Genomic DNA, 16,271 nt, shown 5'->3' with positions numbered 1-16,271 from the left:
TGCTGCGTGCATGAAGAAAGCCTACAAAGCTGCACTGCAGTCATTGTTCCCCTCCTCTCTGCACATAACACGCTTGGCTCACAACAATCTGATAGGGAGTGCTTTCTGCAAACCTTTTGATCAGCTGAACGCATTCATGCTAAGTTCACATATGTTTTACCAGTCAGGGGCATGTAAAACAAGTTCTCAGCAGTGCAGTTTGGCATCTACAGTGGGTTCATAGAGATGGAAATACAGGTATGATTTAAATCTACATACCTTGTACATTTGCTTAAATCATTGTCATTTAGATCATTGTAATTATACAGAGAAAGGTGACCTACATTTTTTGGAAGACGCGATGTCATTTCACATTGAGTATAAGTAATATTTCTTATGTTCCTCTTTTTTATTCCTTGTCATTCACAGGTGTGTGGCCGAGGTGCCCCAACAGTCTGTAGAGAAACTCCATGAGATGCTACAAAACCAAGAGCTAGTTCAGTCACTGCAGATTCAACTGAACATCATGACAGACAAGTATAAAGTCATCCTGCAGCTTCTCAACATCTTTCAGAGCAGACATCCCGTGAAAACAAAGATCTTTCACTATTTAGAGGACTTGCAGATGAACATTGTGGCGAACAAATAACTACAGTATGAGGCTTGTTCACACTACTTTGATGCAGTTGACGACTTGCCCTTTGCTGTTGAGGCATACAGCAATGCAGAGGACAAAATGACGAAGTACATGTCAGATGGTCAGCCTGCCATGGAGTTCCCCCAAGAAGTTAGGGTGTTTGATCCACGTCACATTGTGTTTATGGATGATAGTGCCCAGCTACAAGGCTATTCAAGGCTTCAGTAAGGTACCGAGAGATGAACTGGGTGACTACTTGACCAATGTAGGACGAGCAGCACTGAGAGCCACAGTGAGTGGGGTGGTGGATTTGGATATCTTCTGGGATGCACTTCAAGAGAGACTTCCTGTGCTGAGCACCCTGGCCAAACACTACAAGGATGCAGTCTCAAACTCAGCTGATGCTGAGCGAAGCAACAGTATCTACAAGCTTGAGTTGTCCAGCCGTAGGCAATCAACCTCTTAACAACAACCTACGAGCCTTGGGTCTTCATGTACCACAATTAACGACTCCGCAGTGGAGCAATTGATATGGAGGAGGATAGGGAAGATGAAATGAATGATTACGTTGAGATATAGGCCTAGATGAGCTTGGCCCTTGGTCATCCCTCACCTCTCGTTATGTTCAGAAAAAGAAACAGCCCAAAAGATCACTTTGTCTCTAATTATTTTCACGGAAGATGAACTTGAGATTTGTCTTCATTTCAGATTGGACCCTAGGTGTTTCTTTTAACCTAGTTTATGTTTTTTTTTAGTACCTCCAGATTATGGGGGCAATCCCCCATAAGACATTAAATCTCAAGTTCATGTCACATTCAAGTTATGTTGGAACTCTAAGCTAGCTTCCACCCCTTTTTTCCTTCAGAAAAATAGCTGTTTTTCAGTATTTTGGGGCACAGAAATCACAAAACAATGTCGTGAAATCCTGGAGGGACTGTTAGTGTCATTTAGTAGTGGTTTCTTTGCAGTAATTCAATATGTGGGAACTCCTTCAACACTGGAAAAGCACTCCAGGTGAAGCTGGTTGAGAGAATGCCAATAGGGTGCAAAGCTGACATCAAGGGTGGCTACTTTGAAGACTAAAATATATTTTGCTTTGTTTCACACCTTTTTTGGTTACTACATGATTCCATATGTTATTTCATAGTTTTGATGTCTTTACTATTATTCTACAATTTGTTGTTGTTGAAAATAGTAACAATAAAGGAAAAACCTTGAATGTGTAGGTGTGTCCAAACTTTTGACTGGTACTGTATGTATGTGGATATATTTTTATTTCACTGTGACCTGCTGCTGACTACAAGGCAGTGAGCAGACTGAGTGAGTGGTGGAGAGCCAAAAGGATGCGTGGAGAGCGTGCTGCAGCAGGGGCAGCTGAGTCAGAGACAGAGCAGCATGCACACACATAATGACAACTTTCGGTTATTATGGAGACACTCTTTTTCCATAAAACATATTAACGCGACATAACTGATATAATGGTGACAAAGCATTGGAAAAGGACTTCAGGCGCACTAGAGCTCTATAGATAAATTCGCTCAGAGGTGGTTTAATGTAAACTGCATTCTATTGTTGACTTTCCTTATGGATAACCGCATCAAGCGAAGGGTTTTACTCATGCTCAGTTCTAGGGTCTGGAGTTTTACTCATGCTCAGTTCTAGGGTCTGGAGTTTTACTCATGCTCAGTTCTAGGGTCTGGAGCGCTGCGAGGTGGAAATTTGAAATGGAAGTTATGGAACTCCCTCGTGTGCTTGTGTTATGGGGGGTAAAGGTCCACAATGAAAAATTACATTAAAATGTGGAGAATGATGGGCTACATCTGCATCTGTTGGCCATCAAGTAGGCTATTCATTTCTACATGTCATTGCAGGTTACTGTTGCCTACCATTTGATACAATAAATATGTTGAAATTACTATCACTGGAGTCATTGCAAATCCATTTGTGCCACTTGTGTAGCTGGCAAACAGATTTAATAAATAGCCTGTAACTCAGTTTGTTGTTGTAGCCTTGTGTTATGTCCATGAATACATGCATAATGTTTTGTTAATTGGTCACAGCAAATGTATCATTCTTCACATTGTGGATTCTTCCCTGAAATTAGATGTTGGCATATCAGGGGCTATAGGCCACCTGCATCTAGCTCAGTAAACCATGGCAAAGTTGAATTGGAATTATTAACCCAGATTTTAGTCAGAAGCCTGTGTCTATTGAAATAAGTCAATCTCACAAACATGCCATTTATAATGGTTTCTGGTCTCAAAATCTGGCACAATTGCCAGAAAATAAACTAACATTTGCTTTTTGAAGTGCTTCTTGCACAGAGATTGAGATCCTCTGTCCAAGTTGCATCACTCAAACTCGCTTGCAGGATTTATCTATAGTTATACACATGCGCAAACAGGATTTATTTACAATTATAAACTGGGTGGTTTGAGCCCTGAATGCTGATTGGTTGAAAGCCATGGTATATGAGATGTGTACCACGGAAAAGACAAAACGGTACTTTTTACTGTTCTAATTATGCTGGATAACAGTTTATAATAGCAATAAGGCACCTCAGGGGTTTGTGATATATGGCCAATATACCACAGCTGAGGGCCATGTTCCTTAGATGTGGTATATTGGTCCTACTGTATACCACACCTCCTGTGGCGTTATGGCTTAATCATAGCAGTAAAAACAAGTTAAATCAACATCCATTGATGGAATGTTTTTATTTAAACTAGGCAAGTCAGTTAAGAACAAATTCTTATTTACAATGACGGCCTACCCTGGCCAAACCCGGACGACTTTGGGCCAATGGGACTCCCAATCACGGCCGGTTGTGATACAGCCTGGAATCGAACCATGGTCTGTAGTGACACCTCTAGCACTGAGATGCAGTGCCTTAGATTGCTGCGCCACTCAGGAGAGTTTAATAAGGGTGATTTATCTTCACACTTGCAACATTTTTAAACTCGCAATAATTATTATTTATGGGAAACCTCATTATGCTTCTTAGCCTACGTCATTAAAAATTACGCCGATATACCTTCTTAATTCACTCGATAACATTATGGAAAAAAGGTTTACTGGATAAATGTGGGTTTTCAGAAGTCACCGGGCTAGGAATTTTAGCTAGACCTGGCAACCCTGCCAGCATGTTTACACTGAGTGTACAAAACATTAGGAACATGCTCTTTCCATGACAGACTGACCAGGTTAAAACGATTGATGTCACCTGTTAAATCCATTTCAATCCGTGTAGATGAAGGGGAGGAGACATGTTCTAGAAAGATTGTTAAGCCTTTAGACAATTGAGACATGGATTGTGTATGTGTGTTATTCAGAGGGTGAATGGGCAGCTCGGCTTTTCACGGTAAACAGTTCGTATCAAAAATGGACCAGCACCTGTGGAACACTTTCGACACCTTGTAGAGTCCTTGCTCGGACAAATTGAGGCTGTTCTGAGGGCAAAAGTTGTTCCTAATGGAAGATGCTCATAGCTAACCATGTACTGCTCAGACAGGACCACTGCACGCTCCTGCAAGGGCAGACATACATAACATACATGGCTCTGAGCCTGACAGTGCATGGAATGTGTGTACACGAAGTTGTAGTTGTTGTTTAACTTGGCTTTGTTTGGTCTGATGAAACAAAAATACAACTGTTTGGTCATAATGAACATCGTTATATTTGGAGGAAAAACGGGGAGGCTTGCAAGCTAAAGAACACCATCCCGACCGTGAAGTACAGAGGTGGCAGCATCATGTTGTGGGGGTGCTTTGCTGCAGGAGGGACTGGTGCACTTCACAAAATAGATGGCTTCATGAGGGAGGAAAATTATGTGGATATGTTGAAGCAACATCTCAAGACATCAGTCAGGAAGTTAAAGCTTGGTAGCAAATGGGTCTTCCAAATGGACCCAAACATACTTCCAAAGTTGTGGCAAAATGGCTTAAGGACAACAATGTCAAGGTATTGGAGTGGCCATCACAAAGCCCTGACCTCAATCCTATAGAAAATTTGTTGGCAGAACTGAAAAAGCTTGTGCAAGCAAGGAGGCCTACAATCCTGACTCAGTTACACCGGCTCTGTCAGGAGGAATGGGCCAAAATTCACCCAACTTATTGTGGGAAGCTTGTGGAAGGCTACCCAAAAGTTTGACCCAAGTTAAACAATTTAAAGGCAATGCTACCAAATACTAATTGAGTGTATGCAAACTTCTAACCCACTGGGAATGTGATAAAATAAAATAAATAAAAGCTGAAATAATTCACTCTACTATTATTCAGACATATCACATTCTTAAAATAAAGTGGTGATCTAACTGACCTGACAGGGAATTTTTACTAGGGTTAAATGTCAGGAATTGTGAAAAACTGAGTTTAAGTGTATTTGGCTAAGGTGTATGTAAACTTCCCACTTCAACTGTATGCATAGTAGATACAGTCCTTGTTATGAAGTATTTCTGTGTAACAGCTTACGGTTTATTGCTGCAGTGTATTATCACAAGTCTTTCATATTGTGCTATTGGGAGTTCTAGGCCATGACATGATTCAAACTCATTCATGTCTTTTCCCTATTCTGCTCCATCCATTGTAACCTGTATGTGAATATTCCTAATTCCTTTCAGAACCATCCCCATGTAAATCTTCTCCTATGTGTGAACACAAATTCCCTGGGTGTCAACTCACGGGCTGCTTTATTCTCCTCTAACTGGGGGCGGTGTCGGTGAGTCACAACCCAGTAAAATACGTAGAGCCGGGTTGCTCTCTTTCAAACAGTCTCATCTTCTCATTTCATCCAATCCCAATGTAATCTGTGACCTGTACTAGTGTGTTGGAAAAGTGCACAGGAGACAGAGAGACAGTTTCATACATCCCCCTCATAATCAACAGCGGCTTGTGTTCAAGGCAAGCCACTGTTGAATAGAAAACATGTCAAGTGAAATACTGAACTTAATAGCCAACATCAGAAACATCATTAAATGGGATCAGTGAGTTTGGCGACTCTCATATTCTAAATGACTTTTACTTCAGTTCATTAAACTTTAAAATGGAAATCATATAAATGACCCCCCCTACTCTTTACCCAAATCTCTGCCATAACAGTGCACCAATCCAATGCAGTTTGAGTTTACTACCCTACCACAACAATCGTGACATGATGACAAAGTAAGGAGATCTGAGAACCCCACTCATAGTCTATATGCAGCTTCCAATCAGTGCTCCTATGTGGACTGTTAGAGCAAGAATTTAACATGCAGCCAGGTCAAAACGTTAAATTGTTCTCAGAACTGTTAAGTGATGTAATCATTATTTCTGCTGGTACACTGCTGCTATTTCGGCCTATGCTGCGTGGAGAAGGGTAGATTTGCAGCACGCAATTCAGGGAGTTCCTGCACGTGGGAATTCCTGCATCTGTAGGAAAACCCTCTAAACTTCTATTGGTCCATTTTTAGCTAGGACAGAAAGGAAGTGGGGCACTCCATTACAGTAGGTACCATAAAGTTGAATCACGACCGCCAAAAAACCCCACAGAAGAAGGGCCGAGGGCGACAACGGTAGACGGTGTCCTTCACCCCCGTTTGGCGGTCACTAACTAGCAAGCATGTTAGCTCACTGTGCAGCCACACCTCTTGCCTCATGTGTACCGGTCGGAGTGGCTAGCAGGAGGCGGGGGTCTGTCCGGCACTGTTTTCCCGCAGTTCTGTTAATGAAGGTGAGTGCAGGTGTTCGGCAGGCGGGTGCGCAGGTCACTGTCTACCAGTGTCGCCCCGCCTCCCGTTGGCTAGTAAGAGGTCCGGTACATAGCAGCCTGAAGGTGGGTTGTGAAAAACTCAGATAATACCACAGACAGAAGGGGAAATCCAGACACATCACAGGGGGCAATAAAGCTGAAGCATCAGTTTAGAATGTGCTCACTACCAATACAGGGCACTAAGTTATAAAGACTTGTCGCTTACGTTTTTTACATTTTTAAATGGCATTGTTAGGAGTGCAATGTCGAATTGAGTTTGGGAACATATGCACTTCAAAGGAGGCGTTCCCTAACGGAAATCTGAAAATACATGCTACAATGCGCCAATAGGATCTCGCAAACTCCTGCTTAGCCTTGCCCACCTCCTTGCTTGATCTGCCCACTATGCTTCATTGCTCCCACTATAAAAACGACACATTAACTATCTTATATTAGTTATAAATATCTTTGATAATACTTTTATTTCCCTTTTGACACACTATTTGTTTTGCATGAGAAAATGAGAGCCAGCGGCAAATTATTCGCCAAAGCAAGGTTCATGCACTGCTAGACAACAGACCTGTTAGAATACCGCTAATCGCAAACCGTTACAAAGTAACAACTGTGAAGCTAACGTGTTTGTTTCCATATGGAGCGCGTGTGTTTAGTGTCAGTAGTCGCAGCACACCTCAAAGCTACAACAGGCTGGCAGACAGTAGTTATCGCGACACTGCTGAAAGGAACGCTCTTCTGAAATGCAGACTGAGTAAACAAAGGAAACTGCGCCTACCTCAATCCGATCCTCTGTCCATCAACACGTTTAGCTGTTAGCAATATTTTACCTCTGACAGTCGTATGAAACAAGTGTAAATAAATATGATTTTAGATGGTTACCTTGCGATCCCATATATTCCCTTCAATCGAGAAAATATCCCCCTGTTGAACACAGAGAAAAACTGAAGTAGTAAACATTGACACACGTCAGATTACATTCGCATACTTTAGAAATCAGCAGCGAGGAACCAAACGATTCTGTTCAAATTCCTAAGTGGCACGTCCATAATAATTTTACTAAAGAGAATGCGGCGTGGGGTAAATTGTCTCACCTTTTGCCGTAGCTGTCAGATGAGTTTTAGAGATTATGGAACTAGCTACACCATCTTCCATTGGACGAGGCCTGAAAATCGTGTACTGCGGTGGATATGTTGAGAAGTATTTTGTAGTCAAGACATACTTGATATCCACTCTAAGCTATCCGTAACGTTAGCTAACAATTCATCCGAGTCCCCTTCTCGCTCGCTACTGGAGTTTGTCTTGCTATTTCCACGTCCTTGAGACAGACTACTACAACATCAACCCCCACTTACACACTAGGCTACGATTCCACGTTAGCTGTTTCATTCGGCTTGTGACAGCTGCGTACTCAAGACAAATACTTACAGAAATTGTTTGCACTTTCAACCATGTCTTAGCCTTTAAAGTCCATGGCCGTGTTTGAGAGCATCACGTCCATGATGCATTGTGGGTAAATGGTGAACGATTGACTGATCTACAAATAATAATGAGTAGTTTTTTTATGAAGCAAGGTTATTTGTAGACCAGTCAGTCGGTAGTCTTCTGCAATGTCGGTCCAGCTCAATGTCTGACAGTTTAATGACGAGACAATCATAAGCAGGAAGTTCGTCATAAGAACCCTCTGTGACGGGTAAAAAAAACATTTAGGCAAGGATGTGATCGGACTGAAAAACAGTAAAGACATTACAAATGTCATATTATATATATATATATATATATATATACGATGTACAAATAGTTAAAGGACACAAGATAAAATAAATAAGCATAAATATGGGTTGTATTTACAATGGTGTTTGTTCTTCACTGGTTGCCCTTTTCTCGTGGCAACAGGTCACAAATCTTGCTGCTGTGATGGCACACTGTGGAATTTCACCCAGTAGATATGGGAGTTTTTCAAAATTGGATTTGTTTTCGAATTCTTTGTGGATCTGTGTGATCTGGGGGAAATATGTTTCTCTAATATGGTCATACATTGGGCAGGAGGTTAGGAAGTGCAGCTCAGTTTCCACCTCATTTTGTGGGCAGTGATTCTCTCTCTCAAAGAATACACAACATTCTTAAAGAAAATAATGTGCTTTTTACTCCATACATTTTCCTTGACACCCAAAAGTACTCTTTACATTTTGAAAGCTTAGCAGGACAGGAAAATGGTCCAATTCACACATGTATCAAGAGAACATCCCTGGTCATCCCCACTGCCACTGATCTGGCAGACTCAATAAACACAAATACTTCATTTGTAAATTATGTCCGAGTGTTGGAGTGTGCCCTTGGCTATCTGTAAATTTTAAAAACAAGTAAATTGTGCCGTTTGGTTTGCCTAATATAAGTAATTTTAAATTATTTATACTTTTACTTTTGATACTTAAGTATATTTTTGCAATTACATTTACTTTTGATACTTAAGTATATTTCAAACCAAATACTTTTAGACTTTTACTCAAGTAGTATTTTACTGGGGGACTTTCAATTTTACTTGAGTCAGGTAGGATAAAGGAGGTAAGGCAATAAATAGGCCAATAGTGGCAAAGTAAATACAATATAGCAATTAAACACTGGAATGGTAGATGTGTAGAAGATGAATCTGCAAGTACAAATACTGGGGTGCAAAGGGGCAAGATAAATAAATAAATACAGTATGGGGATGAGGTAGTTAGATGGGCTATTTACAGATGGGCTATGTACAGGTGCAGTGATCTGTGAGCTGCTCTGACAGCTAGTGCTTAAAGCTAGTGAGGGAGATATGAGTCTCCAGCTTCAGTAATTTTTACAGTTTGTTCCAGTCATTGGCAGCAAAGAACAGGAAAGAAAGGCGGCCAAAGGAAGAATTGGCTTTGGGGGTGACTAGTCAAATCAAATCAAATCTATTTATATAGACCTTCTTACATCAGCTGATATCTCAAAGTGCTGTACAGAAACACAGCCTAAAACCCCAAACAGCAAGCAATGCAGGTGTAGAAGCACGGTGGCTAGGAAAACTCCCTAGAAAGGCCAAAACCTAGGAAGAAACCCAGAGAGGAACCAAGCTATGAGGGGTTGCCAGTCCTCTTCTGGCTGTGCAGGGTGGAGATCATAACAGAACATGGCCAAGATGTTCATAAATGACCAGCATGGTCAAATAATAATAATCACAGTAGTTGTCGAGGGTGCAGCAATCAGCACCTCAGGAGTAAATGTCAGTTGGCTTTTCATAGCCGATTATTAAGAGTATCTCTTTGCATGAATGTGATAATGCAGGGTGTTGAAAGATGCTAAAGCAAACAACCAAAAAAAACACCAAGAAAAACAACCAAATCTATAAAGGTGTCTGCATGGAGAGAGTCTCTTCCATGAATAGGGAAGTGGTGTATTTATCCTGGGAGACACCGGGCCCAGGTGCTTCCCATGTAGCTGACGACCCTCCCAACTCCGCCCACCAGCATCCTAATAAGGAAATAACAAAGAGAGAATACGGCAGACTGAGTGGGAGGGTCGTCACAGTTCTCATGATCATTGCAGCTCCACGAGGTGAGATCTTGCATGGAGCCCCAGCCCGAGGGAGATCGACAGTTCTTTTGTGTTTCTTACATTTGCGAATAATCGCACCAACTGTTGTCACCTTCTCACCAAGCTGCTTGGCAATGGTTTTGTAGCCCATTCCAGCCTTGTGTAGGTCTACAATCTTGTCCCTGACATCCTTGGAGAGCTCTTTGGTCTTGGCCATGGTGGAGAGTTTGGAATCTGATTGATTGATTGCTTCTGTGGACAGGTATTTCTGGCTCCTTTTATACAGGTAACAAACTGAGATTAGGAGCACTCCCTTTAAGAGTGTGCTCCTAATCTCAGCTCGTTACCTGTATAAAAGACACTTTGGGAGCCAGAAATATTTCTGATTGAGAGGGGGTCAAATACTTATTTCCCTCAATGCAAATAATGTATAACATTTTTGACATGCGTTTTTCTGGATTTTTGTTGTTGTTATTCTGTCTCTCACTGCTCAAATAAACTTGCCATTAAAATTATCGACTGATAATTTCTTTGTCAGTGGGCAAACGTACAAAATCAGCAGAGGATCAAATACTTTTTTCCCTCACTGTACCTGCTGGAGCGCGTGCTACGGGTGGGTGCTGAGATAAGGTGGGGCTTTACCTAGCAGAGACTTGTAGATGACCTGGAGTCAGTGGGTTTGGCGACGAATATGAAGCGAGGGCCAGCCAACGAGAGCGTACAGGTCACAGTGGTGGGTAGTATATGGAGCTTTGGTGACAAAACGGATGGCACTGTGATAGACTGCATCCAATTTGTTGAGTAGAGTGCTGGAGGCTATTTTGTAAATGACATCGCCGAAGACGAGGATCGGTTGGATGGTCAGTTTTACAAGAGTATGTTGGCAGCATGAGTGAAGGATGCTTTGTTGTGAAATAGGAAGCCGATTCTAGATTTAATTTTGGATTGGAGATGCTTTATGTGAGTCTGGAAGGAAAGTTTACAGTCTAACCAGACACCGAGGTATTTGTAGTTGTCCACATATTCTAAGTCAGAACCGTCCAGAGTAGTGATGCTGGACGGGTGGGCAGGTGCTGGCAGAGATCGGTTGAAGAGCATGCATTTAGTTTTACTTGCATTCAAGAGCAGGTGGAGGCCACGGAATGAGAGTTGTATGGCATCGAAGTTCGTCTGGAGGTTAGTTAACACAGTGTCCAAAGAAGGGCCAGAGGAATGCAGAATGGTGTCGTCTGAGTAGAGGTGGATCAGAGAATCACCAGCAGCAAGAGCAACATCATTGATGTATACAGAAAAGTGAGTCGGCTCGAGAATTAAACCCTGTGGCACACCCATAGAGACTGTCAGAGGTCCGGACTACAGTCCGTTGGTCAAGATTGTCTAGCTCGGCTGATTTATAGGGGTCCAGATTTTGCAGCTCTTTCAGAACATCAGCTATCTGGATTTGGGTAAAGGAGAAATGGGGGAGGCTTTGGCGGGTTGCTGTGGGGGGTGGGGGGCTCTTGATTGGGGAAGGGGTAGCCAGGTGGAAAGCATGGCCAACTGTAGAAAAATGCTTATTCAAATTATCAATTATATAATGGATGTATCAGTGGTGACAGTGTTTCCTAACCTCAGAGCAGTGGGCAGCTGGGAGGAGGTGCTCTTGTTCTCCATGGACTTTACAGTGTCCCAGAACTTTGAGATTATGCTACAGGATGCAAATTTCTGCTTGAAAAAGCTAGCCTTTAGCTTTCCTAACTGCCTGTGTATATTGGTTCCTAACTTCCCTGAAAAGTTGCATATCACGGGGGTTCTTCGATGCTAAATTGGAATGGAAATGGCGCCACACCAAACTGGAAGTCTTCCGACTAGCTTGGAAAGACAGTACCGTGCTGTACCGAAGAGCCCTTACTGCTGCTCGATCATCCTATTGTTCTAACTTAATTGAGGAAAATAAGAACAATCCAAAAATCCTTTTTGATACTGTCGCAAAGCTAACTAAAAAGCAGCATTCCCCAAGAGAGGATGACTTTCACTTTAGCAGTGATAAATTCATGAACTTCTTTGAGGAAAAGATTATGATTATTAGAAAACAAATTACGGACTCCCCTTTAAATCTGCTTATTCCTTCAAAGCTCAGTTGTCCTGAGTCTGCAAAACTCTGCCAGGACCTAGGATCAAGAGAGACGCTCAAGTGTTTTAGTACTATATCTCTTGACACAATGATGAAAATAATCATGGCCTCTAAACCTTCAAGCTGCATACTGGAGCCTATTCCAACTAAACTACTGAAAGAGCTGCTTCCTGTGCTTGGCCCTCCTATGTTGAACATAATAAACGGCTCTCTATCCACCAGATGTGTACCAAACTCACTGAAAGTGGCAGTAATAAAGCCTCTCTTGAAAAAGCCAAACCTTGACCCAAAAAAATATCGGCCTATATCGAATCTTCCATTCCTATAATATAATAATAATTCCTCTTAAAATTTTTTGAAAAGGCTGTTGCGCAGCAACTCACTGCCTTCCTGATGTATGCGAAATGCTTCAGCCTGGTTTTAGACCCCATCATAGCACTGAGACGGCACTTGTGAAGGTGGTAAATTACATTTTAATGGCATCGGACCGAGGCTCTGCATCTGTCCTCGTGCTCCTAGACCTTAGTGCTGCTTTTGATACCATCGATCACCACATTCTTTTGGAGAGATTGGAAACCCAAATTGGTCTACACGGACAAGTTCTGGCCTGGTTTAGATCTTATCTGTCGGAAAGATATCAGTTTGTCTCTGTGAATGGTTTGTCCTCTGACAAATCAACTGTAAATTTTGGTGTTCCTCAAGGTTCCGTTTTAGGACCACTATTGTTTTCACTATATATTTTACCTCTTGGGGACGTTATTTGAAAACATAATGTTAACTTTCACTGCTATGCGGATGACACACAGCTGTACATTTCAATGAAACATGGTGAAGCCCCAAAATTGCCCTTGCTAGAAGCATGTGTTTCAGACATAAGGAAATGGATGGCTGCAAACGTTCTACTTTTATACTCGGAAAAAAAACAGAGATGCTTGTTCTAGGTCCCAAGAAACAAAGAGATCTTCTGTTGAATCTGACAATGAATCTTAATGGTTGTACAGTCGTCTGAAATAAAACTGTGAAGGACCTCTGCGTTACTCTGGACCCTGATCTCTCTTTTGAAGAACATATAAAGACCATTTCAAGGACAGCTTTTTTCCATCTGCGTAACATTGCAAAAATCAGAAACTTTCTGTCCAAAAATGATGCAGAAAAATTAATCCATGCTTTTGTCACTTTTAGGTTAGACTACTGCAATGCTCTACTTTCCGGCTACCCGGATAAAGCACTAAATAAACTTCAGTTAGTGCTAAATACGGCTGCTAGAATCCTGACTAGAACCAAAAAATGTGATCATATTACTCCAGTGCTAGCCTCTCTACACTGGCTTCCTGTCAAAGCAAGGGCTGATTTCAAGGTTTTACTGCTAACCTACAAAGCATTACATGGGCTTGCTCCTACCTATCTCTCTGATTTGGTCCTGCCGTACATACCTACACAAGACGCAGACCTCCTAATTGTCCCTAGAATTTCTAAGCAAACAGCTGGAGGCAGGGCTTTCTCCTATAGAGCTCCTACCCATGTCAGAGACGCAAACTCGGTCTCAACCTTTGTCTTTACTGAAGACTCATCTCTTCAGTGGGTCATATGATTGAGTGTAGTCTGGCCCAGGAGTGGGAAGGTGAACGGAAAGGCTCTGGAGCAACGAAGCGCCCTTGCTGTCTCTGCCTGGCCGGTTCCCCTCTTTCCACTGGGATTCTCTGCCTCTAACCCTATTACGGGGCTGAGTCACTGGCTTACTGGAGCTCACTCATGCCGTCCCTGGAAGGGGTGCGTCACCTGAGTGGGTTGATTCACTGTTGTGGTCATCCTGTCTGGGTTGGTACCCCCCTAGTGGTGTGGGAGCTGTGCTTTGGCAAAGTGGGTGGGGTTACATCCTTCCTGTTTGGCCCTGTCCGGGGGTATCCTCGGATGGGGCCACAGTGTCTCCTGACCCCTCCTGTCTCAGCCTCCAGTATTTATGCTGCAGTAGTTTATGTGTCGGGGGGCTAGGGTCAGTTTGTTATATCTGGAGTACTTCTCCTGTCCTATTCGGTGTCCTGTGTGAATCTAAGTGTGCATTCTCTAATTCTCTCCTTCTCTCTTTCTTTCTCTCTCTCGGAGGACCTGAGCCCTAGGACCATGCCCCAGGACTACCTGACATGATGACTCCTTGCTGTCCCCAGTCCACCTGACCGTGCTGCTGCTCCAGTTTCAACTCTTCTGCCTTATTATTATTCGACCATGCTGGTCATTTATGAACATTTGAACATCTTGGCCATGTTCTGTTATAATCTCCACCCGGCACAGCCAGAAGAGGACTGGCCACCCCACATAGCCTGGTTCCTCTCTAGGTTTCTTCCTAGGTTTTGCCCTTTCTAGGGAGTTTTTCCTAGCCACCGTGCTTCTACACCTGCATTGCTTGCTGTTTGGGGTTTTAGGCTGGGTTTCTGTACAGCACTTTGAGATATCAGCTGATGTACGAAGGGCTATATAAATACATTTGATTTGATTTAATGTAGAATGCCACTGGATGTTTTTGTGCTGGTCAAGGGCAGTCAGTTCTGGAGAGAACCAAGGGCTATATCTGTTCCTGGTTCTACATTTTTTGAATGGGGCATGCTTATTTAAGATGGTGAGGAAGGCACTTTTAAAGAATAACCAGGAATCCTCTACTGATGGGATGTGGTCAAAATCCTTCCAGGATACCCGGGCAAGGTCGATTACAAAGGCCTGCTGAGGGGTGGTCGTTTGACTGCAGACCCATTAAGGATGCAGGCAATGAGGCAGTGATCGCTGAGATCTTGGTTGAAAACAGCAGAGGTGTATTTGGAGGGAAAGTTGGTTAGGATGATATCTATGAGGGTGGCCGTGTTTATGGATTTGGGGTTGTACCTCGTGGGTTCACTGATAATTTGTGTGAGATTGAGGGCATCAAGCTTAGATTGTAGGATGGCTGGGGTTTTTAGCATGTTCCAGTTTAGGTCACCTAGCAGCACGAGCTCTGAAGATAGATGGGGGGCAATCAATTCACATATGGTGTCCAGGGCACAGCTTGGGGCAGAGGGTGGTCTATAGCAAGCGGCAACGGTGAGAGACTTGTTTCTGGAAAGGTGGATTTTTAAAAGTAGAAGCTCAAATTGTTTGGGTACAGTCCTGGATAGTAAGACCGAACTCAGCAGGCTATCTCTGCAGTAGATTGCAATACCGCCCCCTTTGGCAGTTCTATCTTGTCGGAAAATGTTATAGTTAGGGATGGAAATTCAGGGGGTTTTGGTGTTCTTCCTAAGACAGGATTCAGACACGGCTAGGACATCCAGGTTGGCAGAGGTGGTAAAACAGTGAATAAAACAAACTTAGGGAGGAGGCTTCTAATGTTAACATGCATGAAACCAAGGCTTTTACAGTTACAGAAGTCAACAAATGAGAGCACCTGGGGAGTAGGAGTGGAGCTAGGCACTGCAGGGCCTGGATTAACCTCTACATCACCAGTGGAACAGAGGAGGAGTAGGATAAGGGTACGGCTAAAGGCTATCAGAACTGGTCGTCTAGTACGTTCGGAACAAAGAGTAAAAGGAGCAGGTTTCTGGGCGCAGTAGAATAGATTCAAGGCATAATGTACAGACAAAGGTATAGTAGGATGTGAGTACATTGGAGGTAAACCTAAGCATTGAGTAATGATGGGAGAGATAGTCTCTAGAGACGTTTAAACCAGGTGATGTCACCGCATATGTGGGAGGTGAAACTAAATGGTTGGTTAAGGCATATTGAGGAGGGCTAGAGGCTCTACAGTGAAATAAGACAATAATCACTAACCAGCACAGTAATGGACAAGGCATATTGATATCTGAAAGAGGCATGCATAGCCGAGTGTTCATATGGGTCCAGTGAGCTGTTGGGCTGGCTGGAGACTCAGCGATTCAGACAGCTAGCAGGCCGGGGCTAGCAAGCTAGCAGAAGGGCCTTAGAGGGACGTCTCGATGGAGGAATGTCTGTTTTAGCCTGTTTTCGTCTGTTTTAGCTCATGACCTAAGGCACATGCACAATATGGAAGTATATGCATGCAATACATGCATACTAACCAGTCTTGCAGGCGTTTACATGGTTTTGCCTAATGTCAGGTGATTGAAATTTCAACGGCAGTCCCAGTGCTCTAAAAAAGTAGGGCCAATAATACTTAACTGTGTCTATTTATTCTCAAATGTCAACTAGCTAAAGGATCAAACGCTCAGACAACTGTTAAGAGTAAGTTAAAATGTAATTTTATTCAATATT

The 16,271-nt window shown here is 42.8% G+C and overlaps 1 protein-coding gene across 19 annotated transcripts in view; it reads right to left on the bottom strand.

Annotated features, from left to right (window-relative positions):
* The window catches only part of LOC118372733 (probable E3 ubiquitin-protein ligase DTX3), a 29,300-nt gene that overhangs the window by 12,339 nt on the left and 690 nt on the right, over positions 1-16,271 (bottom strand). For 14 of the 19 annotated variants that reach the window (XR_008085194.1, XR_008085189.1, XR_008085196.1 and 11 more), the window contains exons 1-2: positions 7,447-7,994; positions 7,235-7,276 (exon numbers count right to left, since the gene is read on the bottom strand). The exons of 1 other annotated variant lie outside the window; for it this stretch is intronic. Coding sequence is in view for 5 of the 18 variants with exons in the window: in XM_052484819.1 (XP_052340779.1) it covers positions 7,235-7,247 (13 nt within the window). In the remaining 13 variants the exon portion in view is untranslated. Of the gene's footprint in view, positions 1-7,234; positions 7,283-7,446; positions 7,995-16,271 lie in introns of those variants that run through there. 4 more of the 19 variants (XM_052484820.1, XM_052484823.1, XM_052484822.1 and 1 more) reach the window with 4 other exon arrangements.

The sequence above is a fragment of the Oncorhynchus keta genome, chromosome 28, assembly GCF_023373465.1.
Source record: "Oncorhynchus keta strain PuntledgeMale-10-30-2019 chromosome 28, Oket_V2, whole genome shotgun sequence".
Lineage (NCBI taxonomy): Eukaryota > Metazoa > Chordata > Actinopteri > Salmoniformes > Salmonidae > Oncorhynchus > Oncorhynchus keta.
The sequence above is the reverse complement of the archived record's forward strand: the minus strand, read 5'-3'. Positions and strand labels throughout refer to the sequence as shown.